This window comes from Poromitra crassiceps (genome assembly GCF_964638095.1).
Source record: "Poromitra crassiceps genome assembly, chromosome: 13".
NCBI classification, from domain to species: domain Eukaryota; kingdom Metazoa; phylum Chordata; class Actinopteri; order Beryciformes; family Melamphaidae; genus Poromitra; species Poromitra crassiceps.
The window spans coordinates 13,059,791-13,087,548 of NC_139644.1; the positions used below are offsets into that span (position 1 = coordinate 13,059,791).

General features: G+C 42.9%; 2 protein-coding genes across 2 annotated transcripts in view; both read left to right on the forward strand.

Moving 5' to 3' along the window:
* The first annotated feature begins 1,323 nt into the window (after window positions 1-1,323).
* LOC310787968 (sterile alpha motif domain-containing protein 9-like) lies at window positions 1,324-20,153 on the forward strand. Its single transcript, XM_083649419.1, is given in 5 exon segments — window positions 1,324-1,463; window positions 3,574-3,686; window positions 4,638-4,715; window positions 13,945-15,545; window positions 15,547-20,153. Coding segments are annotated over 3 exon segments (4,632 nt in total). The 5' UTR covers window positions 1,324-1,463; window positions 3,574-3,686; window positions 4,638-4,711; the 3' UTR covers window positions 18,574-20,153.
* Window positions 20,154-24,226: 4,073 nt separating this feature from the next.
* gaa (alpha glucosidase) overlaps window positions 24,227-27,758 on the forward strand; it is a 30,076-nt gene continuing 26,544 nt past the window's right edge. Inside the window, exons 1-2 of the mRNA XM_083649800.1 lie at window positions 24,227-24,352; window positions 25,265-25,426. The gene's annotated coding sequence lies outside the window, so the exon portion shown is untranslated. The remainder of the gene's footprint in view (window positions 24,353-25,264; window positions 25,427-27,758) is intronic.

Below are 27,758 nucleotides of genomic sequence, written 5' to 3' on the forward strand. Positions count from 1 at the left end.
TATACTATAAGTACAGTCTTGTTACCCTGTAGTTATACTATAAGTAGGCCTACAGTCTTGTTACCCTGTAGTTATACTATAAGTACAGATCTTGTTACCTTAGTTATACTATAAGTACAGTCTTGTTACCCTGTAGTTATACTATAAGTATACAGGTTCAGTTCGACTTTAATGTTGACTAGTGTAAGGGCTCAGAAATTCGCGGCTTCACTCCCACTCGGGTTATCGGGCTGGCCCTTTAGCTCGAGTGGTTAAGAGGCTGCGCAGGAAATGGCGCAGAGCCAGAGGCCCCAGGTTCGTATCGGCTCGGACGGAGGTGGCTGGACTCAATAATCTACACGGCTTCACTGCCACTCGGGCTATCGGGCTGGCCCTTTAGCTCGAGTGGCTAAGAGGCTGCTGAGCCAGAGGTCCCAGGTTCGTATCCGCTCGGACGTTACACTAGTATGTTACAAAGTTTTGAAAAATGTGTTTCTTTTAAAAGAAAATGAAATAAAGGCAGGAGACCCTTCGGGCCTCGAGGTCACCTGTACCCGGATTCTAAGCACCAAAGTCGGCTTCCATGAGCCAGAAGAGAGCATGGAAGTCACCTCCACGCGGATTTTATCCATCAAAGTCAGTCTGGATGAGCCTTGAGCCAGGACAGACCCCTGGCCTGGAGGTCACGTGTGCCCTGACAATTATATCATTTTTAAACAGTTATGTTTCCATATAAATCAATAGGCTACAATAATGCTCCCGTGGGGTGGGGATGCGTTTGGCGGGAGGGGTGCAAAACTCGCCATAACACCTGAATGTAGGCTACTGGACTGTGGTAGGAGAGTCGCATAGAGAGGCAAAGTGACCGCCTACTTCCTGCTTCAGCACTCTACCGGATATTTTCACCCTCCATTTATTTTCCCATAGACATTTCGTAAAATGCTTATAAAAATAGTTTTACTTCGTCAAGCCAAACGGTTCAGCTATATTTAGAATCGGAAGACCATAGAACATGTCACTCGGACCAAAACTTAAAAACTACATCGAAAAAATATTTTCTTTAAATCCGACGTTTTGGTCCGAGTGAAATATCATGTAGTCTCTCCTGTTTCTAAATATAGCTGAACCGTTTGGTTTGAACAAGTAAAACTATTTGTATAAGCATTTTACGAAATGTCTATGGGAAAATAAATGGCGGATGAAAATCTCTGGTACAGTGCTGAAGCAGGAAGTAGGCGGTCACTTTGCCCCTGTATTTCCTGAGAAACGAAACACACGGGAGCTCACGCGAACCGTTTCCTCCTCCTCCAGCAGCAGCAGCGCTCAGCAGCAGAAGGGTGACATAATTAGGCTATTTGTTTGTGTAGGCTGCAGACAGAAGCATCTGGATTCTGGAAGGATTCTACTCAGCAGCAGCAGCAACAACAACAACTAGGCCTACACCAAAAAAGGAGAGAAAAATATTTTCCTGCATGCAGTTCAAGGTAGCGTCATTCTTAACTTTTGATGCTATAAAACCATGCTTAAAGTAGCTAACAAATACAGATCGATGATCCAATTTAAATGGCGTTAACTAAATAAATAGCTCTTTTCATGATTTTGTCGACTTGGGAAACAAACTGCATAAAAGCTTATGGACCGAAAATAACGTTAATGCGAATTTCAGTGGTTTTAAAAGAATAGAGAGCCGCAGGAATAAGTTTAGAAGTCTACATCCGGGTTCTTGAGAGGTTTCGCTTAAGTTCAGCATGATAATCTTCTCAAACATGATTAACTTTTATGACTTTTGGAACATACATGTTTTTTTTTACGGTTTTTAGAAAACGCTTCAAAAGGCATACAAGTTATTCACGTTTGTGAAGCGTATCATGCTCCTCACCTCACAATCAGAATGCCTGCAAAGGAATCCAGAATCACCTGTTGCATCCAATACTCATCTGTTGGACGTGACATTGGAGGTCATTAAAAACACTGGTAGGCCTACATATTAGACACAGACCCGGCATTAGACGCCTGTATTAATGTCCCTCCTTGTGTTGTCTATATAAAACCACCAAATCTTCATAATATGCTTGTGACATTATAATTTATCCCAGTGGCCAGCCAGAGGTGATAAAGGCAGCATGGAGATATATATATTTTTAATGTGAGGCAGGATGTTCATCTTTATAATGGAAGCGCAATCTTGAAATGAATTGGAGAGAGTAGACAAATGCAAGTGAACTGAACTCACCACCTTCCGAGGAGGTCTGAGTTCGGTTCACTTCACTGGCGTAGCCAGACTTGGCACATTGGGAGTGCCACAGAAAGACAGGGTGTGCCAGCGTAGCCTGGGTAAACCCAGCCTCCTGATAGCACATAGATAGAGGTCACGTGGAGGCTGGGTTTACCCTGGCTAGTGCCAGCGGGCAAACCATTTGGTGGCCTTTTCAAGCCAGATTTAGAGGAATATTAACATAGGACCATATGACCATAACCATCAATGTTTGCTCCTTTTCGCACTCATTATTAGCAGATAGAAGCAGTCAATTAAATTGTATTTTTTGGCAACATGTAAACCACTTTGGTATCTCAAAAAAGTATGCTGCTGCAGTGCAGGGAGGGGCAGTGACACAGAAGTGGTGCTGTGGCAGTGGTGAGTCTCAACAGCATCAACTTTAATGCTGTAGCCTACTCTAGCCAACTATCTATTGTACCATTTAGATGAAAAACACCTACTTTTTCCAAAGAGTGCACAAACCACCGGTGTGTTTTTGGCTGTGTCCTCCGCTGTTAACATCATTGTTCGTCACTGTCTCTCCACTGTCCACCACCAATACAGGTGCGGGAACGGGTGCACTACAAGCCGCACTTGTTGAGGGGGAGGGCGATGAGTGGTCTTCTTCCTCGTCAATGTGACGTTTCCTGCCTTTGTCGAAAAAGCTTAAAAGCGAGCTCTGTTTCATGTATTTTTGATTTGGCGCTGCATTACTTTACTAGACAGCTTAGCTAGTTTCCCATGATGCTCTGGGGCACAGAGTCATAGGTCAGCGAACAGTCGGACACTTACGCATGACAGGCTGTGCATGACAGCTGCTGTGTTTTGCAGACAAACAAACAAAACACTTTTTTCCCCCTTTTTTGGGTGTGCCAGCTGCCTGTGTGGGTGGCACTGGCACACCTGTAGCTATGCCGTTGGTTCACTTCATTCAGAGTGGTCTGAGTTCTTTTGGTGTTTTTACCATATGCACACACACACACAAATGCTGACTTAAGGCCTGAAAGGGACCAAGTGTGAACAACACCATGCCCATAAAACTGACTGGACTTTAGAACAACTCTATTCAAAAAGGTTTAGCCCTGACTTATTGTACATTAAATCCCTTTTTATTGCCTAGCCTGTAACGCGACGTGACACTTTGGGTGTGTGGTTCCTGGTTTTATCAACTACTGTACTGTACTGGACTGTGGTAGGAGAGTTGCATTTCATCAGAAACAAAACACATGGAGTGATTTGGGTAAATGCAAACCATTTCCTCAATACAGAATGATGTGCAGCAGCGCTCAGCAGCAGGAGGGTGACATCTAAATTATTTGTTTGTGTACACTGTACAGATAGAAGCATCTGGATTCTGGAAGGATTCTACTCAAGATAAAAAACAACAACAGCAGCAACAACAACTAAACCAAAAAAGGAGAGAAAAAGATTTTCATGCATGCAGTTCAAGGTAACGTCGTCATTCTTGACTTTTGATGCTATAAAATCATGCTTAAACAAATACAGATCCAATGTTAAATGACGTGAACTAAATAAATAGCTATTTTCATGATTTTGTTGTCTTGGGAAACAAACTGCATAAAATCTTTAGGTCGGTCTGATTGCCCTGCCAGTATTATATTACCGTATATTATATTATATTGGTCAGCAGTCGCAGGCAATGTATGGACTGAAAATAATGTAAATGCGAATTTCAGTGATTTGAAAAGAACCATCGACATCGACCATTATTTAACTGGGGGGGATTCTGTCATTCTGCCCTGAGCCCACCTCCCGGGCCTCTGCTGTGACAAGCAGTGCATTCAGTGACCTAAAGCATTCCAGAAGCATTGCCAAAGTGCACTCCAATGCACAAGCAGCGACAGAAAACTTGAGATTTTGTGGAAATTCAAGTTGCTAGGTGGATGTATGTATAGTATTTCTACTTTGATGGTAGACCAATGACTTATTGTCTGACATGACATTTTCTCACTAGGCCTACTACATACTGTTGTATGACTGTCATTGATTGTGTTGCATATTTATTTTCTGTGCTCGTGACAAAATGTGATATTGTAAGTCAGCGTCTGCTAAATGACGTAATGTAATGTAATGTAATGTAATGTAATGTACTACAGCTAGCCGACCATGGCCATAAAAAAAGGCTAGAGTTTGATGAAACAGGCCTGCATGTGGGCCATTTTCATGTATTATCATTTATACAGGATGTACGGAAGAGGATTAGGGCCACGTGAAAGATTTAGTCAGAATTCTGAATTCAAAGTCAGAATTCTTACTTTATTCTCAGAATTCTGACTTAAAACTCTGAACTAATTTTTTTTCACATTTGGCCCTAATCATCTGAAAATAGGATGAATCTAACATCTTATTTTTATATAATAATATTATTATTTTTCCACAGAGGTAATTTGATCCATTCCATCAATTGGCCAAGGTGACCTGTAACCACCTGTAACATCCAAGGAGGCAAGCATCATGGGTAAGTAAAAGTCATCATTTTCCCCAAATGTTTTTGAACAACAGCGTTAAGGATACTTTATGATTAATTTATGGTTATTGCGGTGTGTCCAGTGTTTTCACGTTGCAGGGTGGGGGGGCCGGGCGGCAAGTCCGTGGAGGCCTCCGCAAATGCCATTGTCAGTTCCGAGGCAGATTGACTAATGGTTGCTGTTATTTGGTTGGAACAGTGAAAAAATAAATAAAACAGCTCGCACACTGCATGGGCTCCAGTGAATTAATTGTATTGCACCGTTGGTAACGTTTCGAGCAGACTGCTCTTCCTCAGACTGCTGTTATTTGGTTACCAGAGAAGTATTCGCTTCATGGAAACTGACAGCTGATTCTGTGCTCCTCGCGGACACTGCGCCGGTACCACATTTATCATAAATGCTGTGCCTCTGCGGTGAGAAGAGTCTTGCCGTGAACACCGGACACTCTGCAGTAACCAAAGGAAAATTTATGGTTTGTAGGTTGTTGTTTTTTTACCTTTATTTATAGAGGGGGAGTCTCAGTGAGAGCAATGCTCTCTTTTTCAAGAGTGCCCTGTTCACATTCACACACATATTCATACCTGGAAGCTGACCAGTACAACCACAGCCTGATCTGCTGGCCACTGAGGAGCTCCACTGGAGCAGTTGGGGTTAAGGGCCTTGTAGTTCCTCATGTTTGGCATAGGGGACAATTTCATGTAATAGACTACTTGCACAACTCCACTACTTACTGAAATGAGTAGGGCAGTTTGGTTTCCTGTCCTACACTATTGGATGAATTGATTAATGTCAGGTGTGCCTGATCACTGTTGTTGTGACTGCAGCAGTCAGGCACACCTGACAGTAATCAGTTCATCCAATAGTGTAGGACAGGAAACCAAACTGCCCTACTCATTTCAGGAAGTAGTGGAGTTGTGCAAGTAGTCTATTGATTCCTATTCCAAACATGAGAAAATGGCTCCATCTGGAGGAAAATGGTAAAAACAGCACATTTGAAGCCTTATAGGAGAATTCAGGTTTTTCAGCTTTCGTTTTCACACCTGCCTAGTCCGGTTTCTCGTTTCGGACTAGACGCAAAAATGATATATTTTTTTGTTTTCCAGTTGGTTCGGTTCGCTTTCACACCAGCCAAAAAGCAAGTGGAACAAATAGGGCTGCCAACCCTCCCAGATTGTCTCCCGGGATGGAAAATATAAATTCCCAGAGATTTTTTGACGGCTGAAATTATGTGTTTGCTGTAGCCTACTTCAGAGGTTTTCAAAGTGGGAGGCGGGCTTCCCCATGGGGGCTCCAAGCAGTTTCAGGGGAGGCTCAGTGAATGGAAGTGAAAAAAATATTAGATTAGTTATTCAAAGAAGAGAACAATAGAATAGCCTTTCATATATGCATTCGCACCTATCCTGGTTACCTGTTGGAAAAAAACTGATCTGCAGTCTATTAATGTTCTTCAGGAACATTATCATAAATCAAACGCCAGACTACTTTCACAAACAGTTTTTGAAATGTACCAACACTCACAATTATCATACCAGAAATGCAAGCCTTGGTCATTTAACACTTCCTGCTCCCAGAACAAATCTCCTCAAACACACAGTTATTTATAGATCCATATCATCCTGGAATTCTTTGCCATCTCACATTCATCTCTCACAAAGTAAGCTATCATTCAAGATAGCTTTAAAGAAACACCTCTTGCAGCTGACCACATGACAGGTTTTTAATACTATGTTGAATATGATGAATTTATTGTATATGACCGGAGTTACCATCATCTTAACTCTATGATGTATTTATTTATATTGTAATAGGTTTGGTAATTATGTATTTTTGCATCAGTGTGATGTATTTTTCATGTTTTTATATTATATGCTTTTACATGGACCCCAGGAAGACTAGCTGTTGCCCCGGCATCAGCTAATGGGGATCCATTCAATAAACAATAAACAATAGCCTAAATGTGTGTGATTTGGTTAAAGGGATACACCAACTTTTTGGGAGTTTCACCCATTTGACATATCGCCCATACATAACCAAGATACACAATTAGGGTGACCAGATTCCAGCAAACCAAATGTGGGACAAAGAGTATGTTTGTGTGGGACACGTTACCGATGCTTTGATTAGTCAAAATTTTAGATATGTCTATCTAACTTACAAAAAATATACATTTCTATTCATCCCTCTCTCTATATGCGTACCCTCTGGTTGATTCACACAATCTGCAAATAAAAATGTAACAAATAACAAAACGTACCAAATGGTACGTAACAAAACATACCAACAAGGGAACAGACTGTCAGAGGGCGTGGCTATGAGAAGAGAGTCGCGGGGAGGGGGATTAAGGGAAATACAACTCGGTTGCTCTCCAGATTCTCAGGTTTGCAAGGCTGAGGGATGACAACAGGATATATGTATTTACAAGGAAAAACAGGTTTTGCACGAAATGAGACCTTTAACTTAGTTAATGGAGAATTTCTGTATTTTTCAACCTAGACCTTGTTTTCCTCTCTTACATCTTGTATCTAGTGACTCATCTGGACAACAAGTTCTGAATTTGGTCCAGTATTGTTCAGCTAGATCGCCTCAGCTGGCAGCCGCGCAATGGGCGAACCGTCCATGTAGGTCCACTAAACAAGCTTGTTTTTGCCACTGGCTCAGATTGTTATTATACTGTAAAGAGGCAGAAAATGAATGCTTGTAGGCCTTGCAGCAGCTTGTTCACCCTCTGCCTGTTGCTTCTCTCTCTCTTTGCTCTCTTCTTTCTGTGCTCCAAAGTAGGGATGCCGATGAATAGTCGGTTAAACGTTTAAACGCCCACTCCCTCACTAGTCGGCACGAGAAATACTAGTCGGTTAAATGCATAATTTAAATCATCATCATAATAAACAATGCGGGCGGGAGAGTTGCGTCTTTGCCAGCCACCAGCCAGAGCTCTGCCGCCAGCCACTACTGTAAGCCCCCTCCTCTAATGCCAAGATGTAAACAAACCTGCGCTACTTCCTTCCAGGCATCAACAATAGACTAGTGCAGTGCCCGTTCCCCCATGCACCACCCCGTGGGCGCTTCCACCCCGCACACACACTGCACTCTGTCAGGTCCCCGTAAGCACAAGTTTGAAGTCGATCCGACAAGCCGTTCTCGAGATACGCGAAGGACAGACATACAGACAGTCCTGGAATAAGTCCAAATTGCATGAAATGCGGCACCGCACTCCATCGGGGCCCGAGCAGCGCACTCCCCAAGTTTGAAGTCACAATTGGACAAATGTGTCTCGAGATAAACTGCTTTTTGTGTTGCCAGTAGGTGGCACTATGTCAAATTGCAAGAAATTCAGCGCCGCACTGCTTCGAGTTCCCAGGAGCACACTCCCCAAGTTTGAAGTCAATCGGATGAAGGGTTCTCAAGATAAACCACTTTTTGTGTTGCCAGTAGGTGGCGCTGTGCCGAATTGCACAAAATTCTGCATTTCTATATGTCAGGTTCCCAGCAGCACACTTACCAAGTTTGAAGTCGATCAGATGAATGGCTATCGAGATAAACCGCTTTTTGTGTTGCCAGTAGGTGGCGCTATGCCAAATTGCACGGAATTCAGCTCCCTGTACTCTGTTGAGTCCCCCTAAGCGCACTCCCCGAGTTTGAAGTTTGAAGTCGATCAGCTAAATGGCTATGGAGATAAAGCGCTTTTTGTCTTGCCAGTAGGTGGCGCTATGCCAAATTGTACAGAATTCAGCTCCGTGCACTTCCTTGAGTCCCCCTAAGCGCACTCCTCGAGTTTGAAGTCGATTGGACGAACGTTCTCAAGATAAACCACTTTGTGTGGCCAATAGGTGGCGCTGTGCCAAATTGCATGAAATTCGGCACTGCACTGTGTCGAGTTCCCATCAGCGCACTCCCCAAAGTTGAAGTCGATCGGATGAACGGTTCTTGAGATAAACCACATTTTCTATGTTGCCAGTAGATGGCGCTATGCCGAATTGCACAAAAACAGGGCACTGCACTGCACAATAGGGCACACTCCCAAAGTTTGAAGTTCCTGGAAGTGGAGGCCTAGGATATTATTTCTGAATGCGTGACTCATTATAGCCTACCATTATAGCCACTTAAAAATCTCTTAGAAATCTCACTTAACACATTCAGTGCCACAGCGCTTCAGTAAAATTGTCTGGAGCCTGTGCCAGATTCACTTCCATTCAGTTGAAAACAGCTATAGAATTTTTTCTATTATGGCTATATTAACGGGGCTGGACTTTAATGAAAGATTGAACACTCCTGCTTCTTCCAAAGAAGAAATTTTGTTTCTAGACAGTTCCATTATGAAATTACAGCCTCTCCAAAAAGTGCACTTTCAAGGGTTTTCTGTCGTTTTTTTTTAGTTTCCAAGATACAGGCCCTTTTATGAATACCTTTTGCACTCTAATTTCGACAACATTCACTGACTCTGGCTGGTGTTTTCTGATGTGGTGGCGTGTGGTGTGGTTTCTGTGCAGCCTGTGTGTGTCACACACCCCTCTCCCCCCCCCCCCCCCCCCCCCTCCCCCCTCTCCCCTCTCCACCTCTGAGCTGCGGGCTCCTCCCACACGCACAGTTTGTTTTCTCGTTTTTGCCCCGGACAGATCCCAGCGCCCCGCCGCCCATCAAGGAAATGATGCGCGCTGGCAAACGCGACTGAACGAAAAGGCAGGCATGCTGGCTTTCTAGGAAATCGTGTGGAGATAGATAGAAGCATAAGAGCTCAGTTGTGAGCGCGGATGCAGCCGAGCCCACTCTCCGCTGTAGACAGAGCAATATATACGGCTCTGGCAGAAATGGTCCAGAAAGCATGCATCGGTTTCCACTTTCTCCGCTGTCTCCTGTACAAAGTAAAGGATCTGAGGTGGGTGGAGCAGCTCCTGTGACGATGTTTAAGGTGGCGCCGTGTGATCCCTTGAAGGGATTCATGCTCACTGGCTGGGTACGACCTTAAACAGCAGAATTATGGAATAATATGAATTATGATTTTAGGACGTCCACAGACGTCCTTGGCACTGAACGTTACTTTTTTTTAGGACGTGCACAGACGTCCTTGGCACTGAATGTGTTAACTAAGATCACTGAGCTCTACTGATTATTTCCCCTTGATTTTATTCATGACAGACTTGTAAATGCATATTTGGACAGGCACATACATAGGAGGAGATTTCTTCACCCTCTGCTCTTAATTGGAACCTGAGGAGGGATGCCCCCCCTAAACACAGGGTTGTTAACAGGGTCATTCCTGTGTTGACTTTCCCCTGTTAGTGTCAACGACGCTACTTAAAGCTGGGGCTTAGGGCTTGAAGGAGCAGAACTGAAGACAAATATTCAAATATCGAACGTGTTTCGTGTCCAAATCGCACAAAAATAGGGCACTGCACTCCGTCTGGTCGCCATCAGCGCACCCCCCGAGTTTCAAGTCGATCCGACCAACGGTTCTCGAGATACGCGAAGGACAGAGAGAGAGACAGACAGAGAGAGAGACAGAGAGACAGAGAGACAGACGCTATCGTCATTATAGTATAGATAGATAACAGATAAATCGAGAGCCTACACTAGCAGCATGTGTTAGTTTGAGTGGACCATTGGCTGTAACCTAGTGAAAAGGAGCGGAAGGGAGATGTCATCTCATAAAACCAGTGCAGTTTGGCAGTATTTTGATCCACTCAATGAAAATATGGTTGTATGTAGGCTGTCAGATAAAACTGGCATATAACGTTCACCACTCGACCTACATTCAGAACAGGCATGTGGACGCAAGAACATGTGGATGCTATGGCATTGCTAATGTAGCCAGACAAGATAACCCATAGCCACACAAGATAATGCAGCTATGGCTTGTATGACTGCACAAGATGCTTCCACTCAACTTGCAAAGGATTCTGAAAGTTAAATGGACTGAATTTAGCCTGGGGTGAGTTGTTGATGTTTTCTGATGTGCAATGTTCATAAACAGCGCAAGATGTTGTGAATATTAACGATTATGACGAACGTAATTAGCGGTTTCAAATGGCTCTGAAATACACAGATTTTTTTGGGGCATTTTAATCTTATAGATTAAATTGCGCTCAGTTTTGTCTGTTTTCCGAGTGTTTTCTTACTTATAGACTAGTCATCATTAAAAATTCCGTTTAAATGTCGGGAAAATTAGTTGCCACTGGCATCCCTATCCAAACCAAATAAACTCATCCCGGCTCATCTCAGTCATGTTTCTACAGCTGACTTCCTGCAACAATGCAACTCTCACGAGACTTGAGTGAGACTTGGATCAAGCAGAAGATGAATACAAGCGTACATTTTCTCTCTCTCTTCTAATGACAATCTGAGCCTGTCAGTTGCAAAAACAAGCTCGTTTAGTGGACCTACATGGATGCTTCGCGTATGCCCCGTCTGCTGCCACTCCAGCCCGTTGCACAGCTGCCAGCTGAAGTGATCTCGCTCAATACTGGACCAAATTCAGAAATTGTTGTTCAGATGAGTCACTTTGACACAAAAAAGTTAGGAAAATAGGGTCTAGGTTCAGTAGCGGCTGGTGCATTTTTGTCCAGGGAGGGCTATACGATGGGGTTGAAATCAATATGATAATCATAAGGATTCTTCTCAATATCAATATCATATGTTTCACATATGCAAAATCAGTGTTCATCTCATTGAACTGAATGGTGATGTCAAACAAACCTTATATTTTCAAATAATATTCCTGCCATACCTCATTTGATCAGTTTTTAAAGGCCGGCTTTACCGTGAATATATATGAATATATATTAATTCTTAACACATTAAGTGCCATAGACGACCTAACTCGTCTTACATAATCCAGCGCTTAAGTGCCAAGGACGGACTAACTCGTCTTACATAAAGATTTTTTTTTTTTGACGGTGGGACATCAATCAACCCCTTTTACATCTTTGAGATAACTATTTGGAGCAAGAGCATGTGTGTAATCTATTTTACCGACCACTAAGTGGCGACAGAGACCGAGAGAAGCCACAGCCATGGGACCCAAAAGCCACGGGACCAAAAGCAGCCGCCTCTTCGATGGCGATTTTACAGTCAGAAGCCCGAGACACACACACAGAACGGACAGAGATCCCTTCCCCCCAGAGCCGCGCAGCAACGCGCGAACACACACACACACACACACACACACACACACACACACACACACACACACACACACACACACACACACACACACACACACACACACACACACCGCGGTAGCAAGCCATTCAAGGAAATGGCGACGCGATTTTACAGTAATCCATTCAAGACTTGTCTTGCCTGAGAGCGGCCGCGCACCGGCAGCAGCACACAGAGAGCGGAGAGCGATTTGCAAAATAGATCATAGGTGAAACACACTTTGAAACACCTCAGAAAGGCCAGAATCAACATCTGCCCATCGCCCACGCATTCCCCGGCCCATCTTGACTCGCACAAGGAGCGTCCGCACGCAGGCAAGCAGGCAGGCAGGCACACAGGCAGGCAGCAGCAAAAGCGCTTCTGACACGCCCGCTGTACAGCCAGGAGGAAGGAGGAGAAGACACACGGAGGGAGGAGTTTGAATGAGAGGGGTGTTTCCTGTTGTTATGGAGGAAATTACTGTTCAAAACTATTGTTTAGAATGTCTGACGGTCTTACTGATGCCAAAAATGAATGGTTAAAGTGACTGTTTCACAAAAAGCCATTTATCTCTGAATAAATTTCCAGACGCTGAAACCATGCTGTACTCAACGGCTAATATCTACATAACTACTAACTCTGCAAACTAACTCTTTTAGACAGAGAAAGCACACATTCTATTAGTTATTTTTAGATAATTGCTGTTCATGAATTCTTAACAGAAAATAATCCTCGGCTGTTCTAAAATGAGCCAGAATCGTCAAAAACACCCCTGGCACAACTTACCTACAGGAATGAAAACATGGCTGGCATTCAATGTGTTAAAAAATCTTAAATTTCGAATCCGTTGAAATTTTTGAAATTGCTTGTTCACAGCCAGAGAAAAAAATAAATGAAAAAAAAAAAAAAAAAAATTGGGCCAGGTGACGCGTTTCGCGTCGAAACGCGTCACCTGGCCCATTTTTTTTTTTTTTTTTTTTTCATTTTTTTTTTCCTCTGGCTGTGAACAAGCAATTTCAAAAATTTCAACGGATTCGAAATTTAAGATTTTTTAAGAATTAATATATATTCATATATATTCACGGTAAAGCCGGCCTTTAAGTAACATTTGCTTGTCATCATCAATTTAGACAGCAAAAATGTCACTATTAAAATAACTTCATATCATCACGATGATTCCACTGAAAGACAACAATAATAGGCTATTGAATTATAGTCCACTCCAGCCCTAAATCAAGCAAGTAGTAACGGACGTTACTAGCTACTAGAAACGTCTGAAAAATACCCGAGTGTATTTTCTTCCTCTGTCTGTAGCCTGTAGCTCTTTCACTCGATGCTTCTCCTGTAAAGTCTGTCTCTCAAATGGCGTCGTTTTCAGTGACTTCACAGAATTTTCTTTCTCCATTCTTGCAAAACGTCCTTTGTGTTTTATGGCAGTTGAAAACAAACTATTTTGCTTTGCGCGCGTGCTGCAGGAAGACAACAAAGCCGTCGGCGTGGGACTGCTACTAGTGTTTATATATACTGCGTCGCTACCCATCTACGTAGCCTAGCCTACGTCACGACACTCACTCTACCTGACCCCACCTCCACCTGGTCGCTAGATACGTGCGCCCAGAGCCCTCCCAAATCCCTTTGTTTTTTAGAGTGAACAGCGCATGTGCAACTACACAGATCCTGATACTCTAATGATCTGCACTGGTGGAAACCGGAAGTAAACCGGAAGTCCCCGGACGGCGTCCGTGGCAATTCGGTGCAAGAAAATATTGACCCAAAAACAGTAGCCTACACATGTAGATCATTATGAATCTACATATTTATTGCAGATTATATACTCACTATCTAATATTCACCTCGCTCATAAAAAAAAATATATATATATAACATTTTATTTTCCCAGCCAGGTACTCTTGCTCCATGTGGGTATAGGTGGGGCAGCGCCCTGGCGCCCTCTAGTGGCCGGCCGCCACTGTCTAGGTTGAAAAATACCAAAATGCTCCTTTATGTGACTGAAGTAGATTGATAGTCCCATCATCAAATTATTTACAATCACAGCTGCTATTTGTCTCTTTTCTCATTACACAGGTGACGAACTCAAGCAGCCGCCTGAGAAATGGACTGAATCTCAAGTAAGCTCCTGGCTAAGAACTTTTGGAGTGAAGGAGCAGTACATCAAAAAACTGTTTGACGAAGAGGTAGATGGACAAACCCTCCTTGAATTGACTGAGGACTTTTTAAAGACAGAGACTGGTATGAAATCAGGGCCTGCTCATTTGATCATCAAAAAGAGAGATTATCTTATTAACTCCCAGGAGAGGCAAAGGCCCACTGGTGACCAAAAAAGTGAGTCAGGACCTACAAAAAAATCAGTCCAACAACTTCCTGTGACTGAAAGTCATCCACCACAGATTCCAGAGACAGATCAAGGAGTCTTAGAGGAGAAACAAACTGATCAAGAACAGTCTGTCTGTGTTTTGACTTCAAAGGAAGACTGCAAACCACGACCATTTGATAAAGAAGGCATTGATTTCACATATGTCAAGCACAGGGTTCTGCAACCTGAATCTGGTGCCTTTGATCTGATATCTCCTTGCCACGAATACAAGTCTTTTGCTATAGCTGCTACGTTAGACCGCACAAGGTTACAAACAAAATTTGCCAAAGAGGTTCTTAAATTTGGGACTGGCTGTATGAATATCAGATCAAATGGCACAATCCACTTTGGTGTGATGGACAGCAAAGATGATGCAGGTTACACACATGGTGAAATAATTGGTGTTCCTGTACAAGAGAAGGACATGTATGTAGATGCATTAGATCACATTGAGAAGAGTTTCTCTCTCTCTGACAGGGAGCATGTACGTCAGTGTGTGCGGCCACCTAGGTTCATTGAAGTGATGGATCGAGAAAGTACAGAAAAAAGATATGTGGTGGAGGTTGACATTGTGCCATCAGTAAGTATTGTTAAGAGCAAAGTGTATTCAGTTCGTCTGCCAAACTTCAAAGAGTCAGCTAATAAAATAGAACATGAGAAAGAAGCAATTCTTCGGCGGGTGGGTTCAAAAACAGAGCCAGTGAGTGAGAAGGACCACTGTGATTTCTACCAACGTGTCAAAGACAGGGATGCTCAAAGAGAAGAAGCAGAGATCTCTCAGTTCCTCAGTACACCAGACATCTGCCCAGACCTTGGGCGGAAGCTCACAATGCTTATGACTAGTGGAAAGAAATTCATTGAAAAGGATAAATGGTACATACTTGTCACAAACAAATTCACTCCTGATGACCTTTGCAACATTGACTGGCTACTTAACATGAAGATATTCTGTGTGTTCGACTTTGACCCAGACTCGAAGCTATCAGGACTTTGCAGTAGATACATTCAGCATCATGCTGCAAACATGCACTTCATGCAGAGCTATAGGAAATCCAGTGACATGAGCATCAAAGAATTTGAAAGCCACTTGCATCTGTTTGAGCAAACTAGCTGGATCTTTTGTAATGGTCGTACTGATTACAAAGGAAATGAAACCCCCTGTGATGAGATGGCTTGGATCAAGACAAAAATGACTCTCCTGAGGGAATCTGTCTCCTTGATCTGTAAACAAATCTTGCCAAAAGGCACATTCCAGGTGCTTTTCCTTCTCACATCACCAGTCGAGAAACCACTCTTGCGCACCTTTGATGTTTTTTTTTACTGATATGGAAGGCCATGAAGACATCATTTGCATCTCTGAATCTGAGGAAAACTTTCAAAAGTGGCAAAGCTTTGCTGAGGCCTCATGTGAAACAGAAACGGTGAACCGTTCCAGTGTTGTTGGGATGAAAATGAGCCACGTTAATGCAACATTGCAGCAAGTCCAACCAATAACCTCACGCGCTACCAAACACTTACCCATCTTTGTAAAAGGCCAATGTGTCCTTGAAACACGTGTAGAGGAAAGTATGCCTTCTCTTGAAATTCTGACCACCGATCATTGCGATGAAACGAGCAAAGACTACATCAATGCAGAGAAAGCTAGCATTGAATGTCAGTTCTACCATGGAGGGAGGGTGACCTGGTTGCATTTCTGGCTTGCTGAACATAGATATGTTGGAGAGATAATTGAAAGGGATGCTTATCATGATGCTTCAAAACTTCTCAGTGATGCTTTGAAATGGAATGTCGATCAGAGTCCTGTGAGTAGTATCAACATCTACCATCATCCAGGAAGTGGTGGAAGCACTGTGGCAAGACAAGTGCTGTGGAACAACAGGAAAGCCCTAAGATGTGCAGTTGTGAAGCCCACATACTCTCCTGCTGTTGTTGCAGAACACGCAGCTGAGCTCAGAGAATATGAAGAAAAAGATCCACAGAAGTGTCTTCCTGTGCTGCTCCTCATTGAAGATTTAGACCAAGAATATCTTGATGAACTACGGTATGAGCTAGAGGTTGCCATTCACACCAAGCAAATCCAGTACGGAAACCCATGTTTCATCTTGCTGAGCTGCAGACGATCCAACAATCCAGAGAAGAGATGCAAGGAGTCTCCATTACAGAATGTATCTGTCACTCACAAACTATCTGATCAAGAGAAGAGGAAGTTCGCTGGAAAGCGACAGACACTTGAGGAATGCTATCAGCCTCAGTTCATCTTGACATTCGTTTTGATGAGCGAAGAATTCAACCATGAAACGATTGTGCATTATGTTGGACAATTTGTGAAGCATTTGCTCCAAGGCATTGATCATGAATCTGTTGCCACTCGCCTCATTCTCTATGTGGCATTGCTGAATACATACGTTCAGAACTCATTTATCTCTCAATCCCACTGTGAAGCTCTGATGGCACTAACCTTCCACATGGAAAGGTTTCGCCGGCATACATTTGAGAAATCTCTGAGTGAGCAAGCTGAACTGGTCTTCCTACACCTTCGAGATGACAAGACTCACATTGAATCAATCAGAATCATCCATCCGCTCATTGCAAAGGAAATTCTCAGACAGCTTCTGGGGGACCAAAAGAGCCAAAGTACTCTAGCAATGAATCTGCTCTGTGAGAATGTGCTTTTTGAGCACAGATTTGGAAAGGAGGAGTACCTGAGGTTTTTGAGAGCACTATTCATAACACGTTCCAGGATAACCAGAGGTGATGAATCTGATAGTTTGTTCTCTCTTCTGATTGACCATGTGCGTAAAATTGAAAGCCCAGAAAAAGCAATCGCATTACTCAAGGAAGCATACGAACGTTTCCATGAAGATGCATTCTTTGCACAACAACTTGCTCGCCTTCACTATACCTATGAGAAGTTTGAAGAGGCAAAATACTGGGCAGATATGGCAGCCAAAAAAAATCCAAACAACTCATACATACTAGACACAAAAGGCCAGGTGTACAGAAAATGGTTCCAAGCCAAGTGCAAAGCCATTGAAAGTGTACCAAAGACTGCCCAAAATACAGCAGATGCTGTAGACACTGCATTGAAAGCCATGGAGTGTTTTAAAGAATGCGAGAAAGCAGCTGTTGCAGACAGGGAAAGGATGGACAGCTTAGGATTTGTTGCTGAAGTTGAGGTAGGATGCAGCTTGCTCAAACTGATTTTTTCATTGCAAGTGTTTTCAAACAAAACCAATGGCCATTCAGAACGTATGAAGTATCTGCTAACAGATTACATTCCTGAGGAAGTTAAAGAACCCTGGGCGTCCTTTCATGGCCCTTTGAAAAAGCTTCAGAAGACACTGTTAGAAGCCTTAGAATGGATCTCAGAGGAGCTCAGTTACTTCCAGACGGACATCGGTGCAGATGGAGAGACCACTGATGGTCCTGAGATGAAGATAAGCAATCCACTGGCATGGTTGATGAAAATGTCATCTGAATATGGGAAGTACTTCAGTGAAGCTTATCCTTGCGCACCTCCAAGTACCAAGTACTGTCTGCCAAACCCAGCCAATTTAACTCCTTTCATGAAACGCATGAGGATCTATCACCTTGGTGGGGGGAATATAACCTCCATCCTCTCCAAACTGACTGAAAAGGATCCAGTAGGGCTTTTTGAAACCATCCTATCGTTCTACCCCAGCAATCCATTTAAGGCCAACTTAAATCAAATGGATCTTGTTAGCTACATAGTAGCCCATATTGCTTTGAATTGCCTATCACCTCAATCTGCAAAGGTAGCAGCTCTGAAAGATCTGCAGGCACTTAGTCACCAATTTCCAACAGAGAAAAAGAGATGCACTCCCAGTGCCCTGTTCTTGCTGACCTTGCTATTTTGGCCAGAGGATCATGACAGAGATCATGAAAAAGAAACCAAATATGAAATGGTGCAGTTGGCTGTTGAACACCTGAAAAGAGGCTACTGGACCAAGATGAAGGACATTCCACAGCGAAAGAGAAGGATTTTCACCCATTTCTTTCTGAGTAATGGGAGTGGCTTGGACAAAATTGTCCATAAGAGCAAGATTGGAACAATCACAAAGGCGCTCTCCATCTCTGAGAAACGAATGAAATGGCACAGGGGAGAAGCATGGAAAATGCCAGAGATTGCGAAGATGTTGAAACGTGTCTCTGGTTGGACTGAAGATGGAACAGTGTACCTTGAGGGTTGTCAGAAAAAGAAGTTCAGTATCCCCGCTCTTTATGGACCTTCAGTGCCCCATGGTAATGAAAACATCACATTCTACTTGGGGTTTACATTCAAAGGACCTGTTGCATACAACATCACTTTGGAAAGCTAGTTTTCCCCTTCAACAATGGTCTTGATGTACTGTATATGGCTCTCATGTCAACATGCTGGATCATGAACATATCTTCATCTCATTACTTAGGCCTAGAGCAAATTCTCAAAGGTTTCTTCATTTAAAAACACATTAGTTTCTCTTTTAAAATTTTCAAGAAGCAAAAGGGGTAGCTTCGTATTAATAATTTATTGTTTTGCAAGTACAGATACAAGATTGCATTTATATAGCTTATAATATTTAGTTGCTCGGCTGCTGCGCAGCCTCACCCGTAGCTCACTTGCTCTTATGACATCACTGATGACCACTGCGTGTCATGTCTCTATGACATCGTAATTAGGGCAATCACCTAATTAAAAAATCCGCTCCGTCAGGTCACCCGCACAGACCAGGGGTGGAAGCCAGCGTGTCCGTCTGGTTCCTCCCGATTCTCTATACTCCCATCACTTATATAGCCTCACACTGATGACATCACTAATGACATCATCACTGAACTAGAGCCTCAGCCTTAGGGCAATTTGGTCAATTAATCTGCCCTTATTAAAAAATCTGGCTCCGTCAGGTCACCCGCACGGGTGCCCTTGTGTTTACACACCCTGAAGGATCAGCCCGGTCGCATGTAAAATGGCATACCTGTGGCCGAACACAGAACTTGAAACAAACATTGCCCACATACTAAATTTTATAGATTAGCTTCTGTTTTAATTTAGTTATGTGGAGGCATATATCTTTTTGCCTCGCACAGATGTGTTATGTTTCTATGTACAGTATATCATGTTTGTGTATATATATATTTTTTTACTAATAGTCTGTGTAGTAGATTGGATTTTTTTCTACTGACCGATGCGTATTCAGGCATCACAATTTATGTATGTGGTAACCCATTGAGTCTTATTTTGCACTGTATATATTATACACTTTTTTGTAAGTGGCTTCAACTTGTTGCACTGATTTGTACAGTATAGAAAGTGTTGACTTATTGTCTTTATGCTCTGATGTAATACCGAAATACGCTAGCAGTTATGGTAAAAAAAGACATTGAGGTGAGGTCTTTTTTTGTTACATTCTTTTCTATTACTGGTGTGCTGCTTTCTTTAAACACTTAGAACCTGTTTCTATTTTGTAATTGGCCTAGATGTTTTGATATTACATTTTGCAATTTGTTTGCGAGTCAAAAGGTATACTAATGAAACCATGAACTATTTTTTCAACTGCAATGTAATAATGGAGTTTCATTTGTAGAGAAATACTGTAAGATATGTGCCTTCATTATTGTTCTTAAACAAAAGTATTAAGTGTCAGTGAAATCACTCATCCACTTCCATGTACATATGGTAATATACTGTGGATTTTTCTGACATGAGATTATGAGCATAAGACCAACATATAACATGCTGATATGCAATAGTAAGATATATGTTAAAGTGCAGAATTGACTTTATCTCGCACTGTTGTATTTGTATTTTTGATGAAATTGCTGAAAGTTACATGTATGTATTTATATATTAAACTACTGTGTGTATAGTGGTTTTGGTCCCATACTGAATGAAATTGTTGCCTGAAGATTTGGCTCAGTAAAACGCAATGCTCTGAATTGTATGTAAAAGCAGACTGCTAACCAGAATATTAAATATTCTTCAATTTCATGGTTCAGGTTCATTCTCTCATAATGCTTTGAACTATGGCCTTTTCATGTTCTATTGGAAGTAGGTCTACCAACAGAAATGCATTCCTGGTGACAGAACAGGCAGATATTTTGTAAGCTTCACCTAACCCTTACTTAGAAAGGGTTGGATTAGACCCAGAAGGTTTTTGTATTATTGACTATTTACATAATAATTATTGATTGTATAATCAACTTTGTTAGCATTTTTTTTAATAGTTACAAAGTGCTTGCTTAAAAAAAAGATCAAAAGTCCAAAAAATGAATGCAGCAAATCAAAACATACCAAAGAAAAAAAATTACCATATTGAACTACACATAAATCAATCAAATGCACTGCCTAGGATCCACTGGCAGGCACAGAGCAGCAGCAGCCCAAATGAAGTGCCTTCTGCTCGCCGGGTTGGAAATGACTCCCAACAGAACCGTCCACACGTCTTTCTCTGCCTTCAAGTCAGAGGCTGTCCTGTCAACAGGGTGTTGTTGGACATCATCTTGTAGCTGTACTGTGCAAAGAGAATTTGTTTTATTTTACACATGTTGGCATGTCCAAAAAATAGTGTTGTTGTAGATGGATTCAGATTCATTGATAATGAGTCATGTAATGAGGCCAATGTGCCTTTTTTAATAACACTGTGCTGTAAGGGTACAGATCTCTGAAATGGACGATGCTAAATGCGCTTGTTGTCAGTTGATGCTGCTAGACTGCTTCTCTTTTGTCAATCAAGACTATTGTACTGACTTACTCAGCAACAGCGACTGTATTCCAAAGGGTGTTCAGATCGGATTCTGAACACAGTAGGTAATTTTATCCTCATTTGATTATGTGGTTAACATTGAGTTTGGATGTTGACTAGGCTGCGGTAGGCTTTCATGTATGATTACTTTCTTTTAAGGGTGTCATCAAAGTGAGAGTGAAGTAAATAACTTGCACATTAAATGCTTTTTCAAATATGTAGATGAATGAGTATGCCTGTTCATTTGATTGGACCTTAATTGGATCAGGGGACAGCTTTATAATTTCCTACAATTAAAAAAGGCATGAAAACTGAATTATGATCAGTCCCTAAAGGGCAACTTCAGCACTGATTATTGTTGCTACTAAATACTTGCTGAATATACAATAATACATGTTTTTTCCAGGTACTCCCAAGTGTTTTGTTTGTACGCAAGAATCTGGAGAGGGCATCTGAATTGCCTTCTGAATGCAATTGTAGAATCAATATTGGGTTTCATGTAGAGAATTGGAGTACAGCCTGATTCATGTTAACACAGGTGTTGAAGGGGCGAGCGCAATGGCTTGAGTCACTGCCTTATTGTCTGTGGTGCTGATCCCTTTTTTGGTATGAATGTAGTTATGACTCCACCCCTAGGACTGGTCAAACAGGAAGATGGCGTCATTGTGGTGTCCTCATCGTACAGGCAAGGTTGCTAAGCCAACCACAAAGACATTTGCACCAAAAGGGGGTCAGTGGGCAGGCAAATGCAATGCAAATGCATGCAAACTATTTAGGCTGCCACCTTTGATGATTGTTGTACTCTGAGTAGGAGAGGGAGCATGGACTTTAGTGTTGAATTTGAAAGAGGTGTCGGAGCTGGTGTGCTGTTTTTATCTTGCATGCTCATTATTTCCCACCAAAATTAACATCTCCTGCAACACTTTTTCCTGCGTTTAGGCTTTGTTCCATACATCCCTACTTTGAACACTACCTGGAACTCACGGTGGTTTTGGTCCTGTGTACGTCTGGACTATGTGATGTCTTCTTTCACTTGTTCAAGTGTGTTGCTGCCAACCAGGCATCATCAGCAAATGGCAGCAAACTACCTCACTCTAGGGGCACGGTGGCTCAGTGGTAGAGCTGTCGCCTCACAGTCAGAAGGTCCTGAGTTCGATTCTCGCCTGGGACACTGTGGGCGCTGTGGTTGTGTTCCCCCCCATATCTTCAGTGCCCACTGCCCAGGTGGGGTATCTCGTCGTAAGGGCCTTTCTCTCTGTGTGGAGTTTGCATGTTCTCCCCGTGCTCCCCCAGGGGGTTCCTCCGTATATAACCCCCCCACTAAAAAACATGCAGAAGATCAGATCGTCATCCGACCAGTGACGACAACATCCGAAGTTGGTCCCCGGGCGCTGTACGAGAAAGCGACCACTGCTCCTGGCCTGCCCCCCAGAGGAAAGGACATGCCTGGATGGGTTAAATGCAGAGGACACTTTTCACCGGCCACCGTCAGCGTGTTGTGGCCGCATGCAGGGGCGGACTGGGATCATAATTCAGGCCGGGCATTAGATACCAAGCAGGCCAGGCCGATACGGGCCGACGCGTGTGCCGGCGTCCGAAGGGCGGCGGCGGAAAATTTGGGGCGTTTGAAGCTCAATTTGGGGCGTTTGAAGCCCAATTTGGGCCGTTTGAAGCCAGATTTGGGTCGTTTAAAGCCAGATTTGGGCTGTTTGAAGCCCGATTTGGGCCGTTTGAAGCCCAATTTGGGCCATTTGAAGCCCAATTTGGGCCAAGTCCAATTTTACAATGAGATGCACCCACTTTAAACCTGAATAAAGTAATAAAACCACTAGTAAACCAGTAGGCGGCGCCTGGCCTGCTGTTCACTGAGTGGCCTGGCCTGGCCTTTTTTTTTTTTTTTTGCCAGGCCAGGCCAGGCCAGGCCACCGGGCATTTGCCCGACGTGCCCGATTATGCAGTCCGCCACTGGCCGCATGCATGTTGTGGTGTTCGTGTGACAATAAAAGACGGGCTTGTCCCGTTCCGAGAGTTTTTTCTTGAAACCAGATAGACTGTTATCTCTCTCATATGCATGTCTGTGACTAGGGGTCAAGGACAATCATGTAAGTATGTTTTTCTAGTGTTCTATACGATTACGAGGGATCAGCCGAGCAGCATTTTGGTAAACAAACCACATCACTGGGTGGCAACGGCGGAACCCTATGGAGCCTGAGTTTGAGCTTCTGACTAGCCCGGCTGACCGTGTTTACAATTAAAAAACGGCGACAGTTCACACAACTTTAATACGACATGCATATATTATACATCGGTAACACTTTACAATACTGTAACACAAATAAGATTGTGCTTGCCTATCTGCAAGCACAATAAAAATGGGTAGTTATTGAGGAACTAGTCAGGAACTAACCATTAGTTTATGAATAGTTAATGATTAGTTCATGAATAGTTAATAGGTAGTTCCTTAATGGTAGTTACTTAAGAACTGACCATTAGTTACCATCAGAGCCATTTAGATAGAAGAGTCCCGACATCTCCATTCACTCCAATGGACCAGTACCGGCTGTAGCTCAGGAGGTAGAGCGGGTCGTCCACTAATCGCTTTGGATAAAAGAGGTCGGTGGTTCGATTCCCGGCTCCTCCAGTCTGCACGTCGAAGTGTCCTTGGGCAAGATACTGAACCCCAAATTGCTCCCGTTGGTGTGCCAGCACCCTGCGTGGTAACCTGCCGCCATCGGTGTGTGAATGGGTGAATGTACCTCCTGACTGTAAAGCACTTTGGATAAAAGCGCTATATAAATGCAGGCCATTTACCATTTACCATAACTACCATTAAGGAACTACCTAACTATTAGGCTAATGAACTAATCATGAACTAATGGTTCGTTCCTGACTCGTACCTCAGTAACTACCCAATTTTTTTGTTACAGTATTGTAAAGTGTTACACATCAAACTCTTGAGCTAATTCTGCTCTCACTCAGAATGTCAAAATATAAGGATGTGATGTATAGTTTTTGAGATATTAACATTGTTTGGCACAACTCATAGAGTTGTCTGGGAACGCCCACAATAGACGCTGGGTAGCCTGGGGGCGGACACACACCTTGTTCCTGGTTTTATCAGCTGACGGGACCAGACTGCACTGGGTCACATTTCCTCAGAAACGAAACACACGGAGTGATTTGGGTAAAACGCGAACGGTTTCCTCATACAGAAGATGTGCAGCAGCAGCAGCGCTCAGCAGCAGGCAGGAGGCTGACATCTAATTATTTGTTTGTGTAGGCTACACTGTAGCTAAAGACAGAAGCATCTGGATTCTCTACTCAACAACAAAAAAACACGCCAAAAAGGGGAGAAAACGTTACCTGCATGCAGTTCAAGGTAACGTCGTTATTCTTGACTTTTGATTCTATGAAATGCAAATCCAAATTTGCTATTTTTATGATCGACTCTGGATATTGTAACGTTTAATAATCTTACCGTTATCGTCTTGGGAAACAAACTAACTGCATAAAAGCTAATTGTTCTCGGTGTGATTGCCTTGGTGTGTATGATCAGCAGCACTGCAGTATATGGACTGACTGAAATAATGTGCGAATTTCAGTGATTTTGAAAGAATCATCGACACGACACTGACCATTATTCTAGGGTGGGTTGCGTTCGGAAATCCAATCTGAGCTCTGCACGAAAATGAGAGCGCGAGTGTAGAAAGAAGCAGAGCGTGCTCTTTCTGAATAAAGTTACGAACGGTCCAGTTTGTGCTGGAGTGCGCTCTGGCCGCTCGGAGTGCTATTTCCGAATGCACCCTTAATAGGAGGGATTCTGTCATTCTGCCCATCCCTGATCCCGCCTCTAGGGGCTCCGTGCCAGGCGGTGCATTCCAGAAGCATTGCTAAAGTGCACTCCAATGCACAATCAGGGACAGAAAACTTGAGATTTTATGGAAATTAAAGTTGCTAAGTGGATGTATAGTAGGCTATTTCTATTTTGATGGTGGACATTTTCTTAGTGCTACAGTAAGCCGACCAAATATGGCCATTGAAAACAAAACAAACAAAAACCCCTCAAGTTTGATTAAACAGGATGTATTCTACGGAAGAGGATTAGGGCCACGTGAAAAAATAATTCTAATCAGAATTCTGAGTTCAAAGTCAGAATTGTTCTTTATTCTCAGAATTCCGACTTTAAACTCCGAACTCATATTTTCTTTCACATGTGCATGGCCCTAATCATCTGAAAATAGGATCAGGATGAATCTAACATTTTATTTTATGTAATATTATTTTTCCCCAGAGGTAATTTGATCCATTCATCCACTCCATCAAATGGGCAAGTTGACCTGTAACCACCTGTAACATCCAAGGAGGCTTCATGTAGCAGTGTGCTCGCTTTCGCTCCCGGGTCCCCAGTGTGAAAGCACCGTATGTCCAAAGGAGAAAGAAACAAGCATCATGGGTAAGTAAAAGTCACCGTTTTTGTTTTTTGATCAACAACTTTAAGGTTTAAGGTTAATTTATGGTTGTTGAGGTGTGTTCACGGTGCGGGGGGTCTGTGCGGCGACTCCGTGGAGGCCTCCGCAAATGCCGCAGTCAGTTCTGAGGTTGATTGGCTAATGTTTGCTATGATACTTGGTTACCAGAGAAGTATTCTCTTCATGCAGACTGACACATGATTATGTGGTCCCCATGGATACCGCGCTGTTTCGCATTTACCATAAATGCTGTGCCTCTGCAGAGAGAACAGTCTTGCCAGGAACACCGGACACTCTGCAGTAACAAAGGCAAATTTATGGTTTGTAGTTCCTCATGTTTGGCATAGGGATCAATTTCATGTAATTGATTCCTATGCCAAATATGAGAAAATGGCTCCATCTGGAGGAAAATAGTAAAAACTACAAATTTGAAGCCTTAGCCCCGTTCACACTATACGCCGAAGCAACGCTCAACCTAAGCAAAACCTACGCTGAACGCACAAGTTTTCCTTGTTCACACCACCCGTGCCACTCCGAAGCCACGCTCACGCCTTGCTCAGCGATCGTTCAGGATTCACGCGTGCTGAAGCCGAGCGTTGTGGGTGGGTTCGAGGAGGCGCTGAGAGGAAAAGAGAAGGCTTCTTGCATAAACGGTTAGGCGTCAGTTCAGCTTGTGCCTACGGAAGCGTATTGCATTCACTTGAGAAATAAAAACAGCCCTGTTTTTCTGAATTAATAAGATAATTTTTCATGAAAAAATATTCTGCCCTGTTTTTCTGAATTTATATGAGATAATTATTTCATTAATTCAGAAAAACAGGGCAGATTTTTTTTTCATGAAAAATTATCTCATTAATTCAGAAAAACAGGGCAGAATTAAAATTTTTAATGAAAGATTATCTCATGACGTAATTTATAGGCAAACCTGCAATTTCATGAGTCTGCCAGACCTGGCAAAGTATATTCAACGTAATTGTATCATGGTTGATTCTACTGAATATAGCTTTAACTTAGTTAAAGGAGAATTGCTGTATTTTTCAACCTGGACCCTATTTTCCTAACTTGTTATGCCTCCGCCGGCGATAGCCAGGCCGGAGGCATTATGGATCCGGGTTGTCCGTCCGTACGTACGTCCGTCCGTCCGTACGATGTTTGTTAACGCGATATCTGAGGAATGCCTGGACGGAATTTCATCAAATTTGCCTCAAACATCGACTTAGACTCAAAGATGATCTGATTAGATTTTGGTGGTCAAAGGTCAAAGGTCAAGGTCACTGTGACCTCTCGAATGCCATTTTCAAGCTTGTTAACGCGATATCTCAGGAATGCCTTGACGGAATTTAATCAAACTTGTCTCAAACATCGACTTGGACTCAAGGATGAACTGATTAGATTTTGGTGGTCAAAAGTCAAAGGTCAAGGTCACTGTGACCTCTCAAACGCCATTTTCCAGCTTGTTAACGCGATATCTCATGAATACCTTGACGGAATTTCATCTAATTTGCCTCAAACATCTACTTAGACTCAAGGATGAACTGATTACATTTTGGTGGTCAAAAGTCAAAGGTCAAGGTCACTGTGACCTCTCAAACGCCATTTTCAAGCTTGTTAACGTGATATCTCAGGAATGCCTTGACGGAATTTAATCAAACTTGTCTCAAACATCGACTTGGACTCTAGGATGAACTGATTAGATTTTGCTGGTCAAAGGTCAAGGTCACTGTGACCTCTCAAACGCCATTTTCCAGCTTGTTAACGCGATATCTCACGAATGCCTTGACGGAATTTCATCAAATTTGCCTCAAACATCGCCTTAGACTCTAGGATGATCTGATTAGATTTTGGTGGTCAAAGGTCAAAGGTCAAGGTGAGCTCTCGAACGCCATTTTCAAGCTTGTTAACGCCATATCTCAGGAATGCCTTGACGGAATTTAATCAAACTTGTCTCAAACATCGACTTGGACTCAAGGATGAACTGATTACATTTTGGTGGTCAAAGTTCAAGGTCACTGTGACCTCTCACACACCCAATTTCCAAACTCTGTAACGCAACATCACAGGAGCGCCTTGACGGAATCTCTTAATTTGCCTCAAATGGCGATTTGGACTCCAGAATGAACTAATGGCGGAGGCATAAGTCCGCATTGCGGTCGTTCTAGTTGTATCTTAACACATTGAGTGCCAAGGACGTCTGTGGACGTCCTAAAAAAAAGTAACGAGGAGTGCCAAGGACGTCTGTGGACGTCCTAAAATCATAATTCATATTATTCCATAATTCTGCTGTTTAAGGTCGTACCTAGCCAGTGAGCATGAATC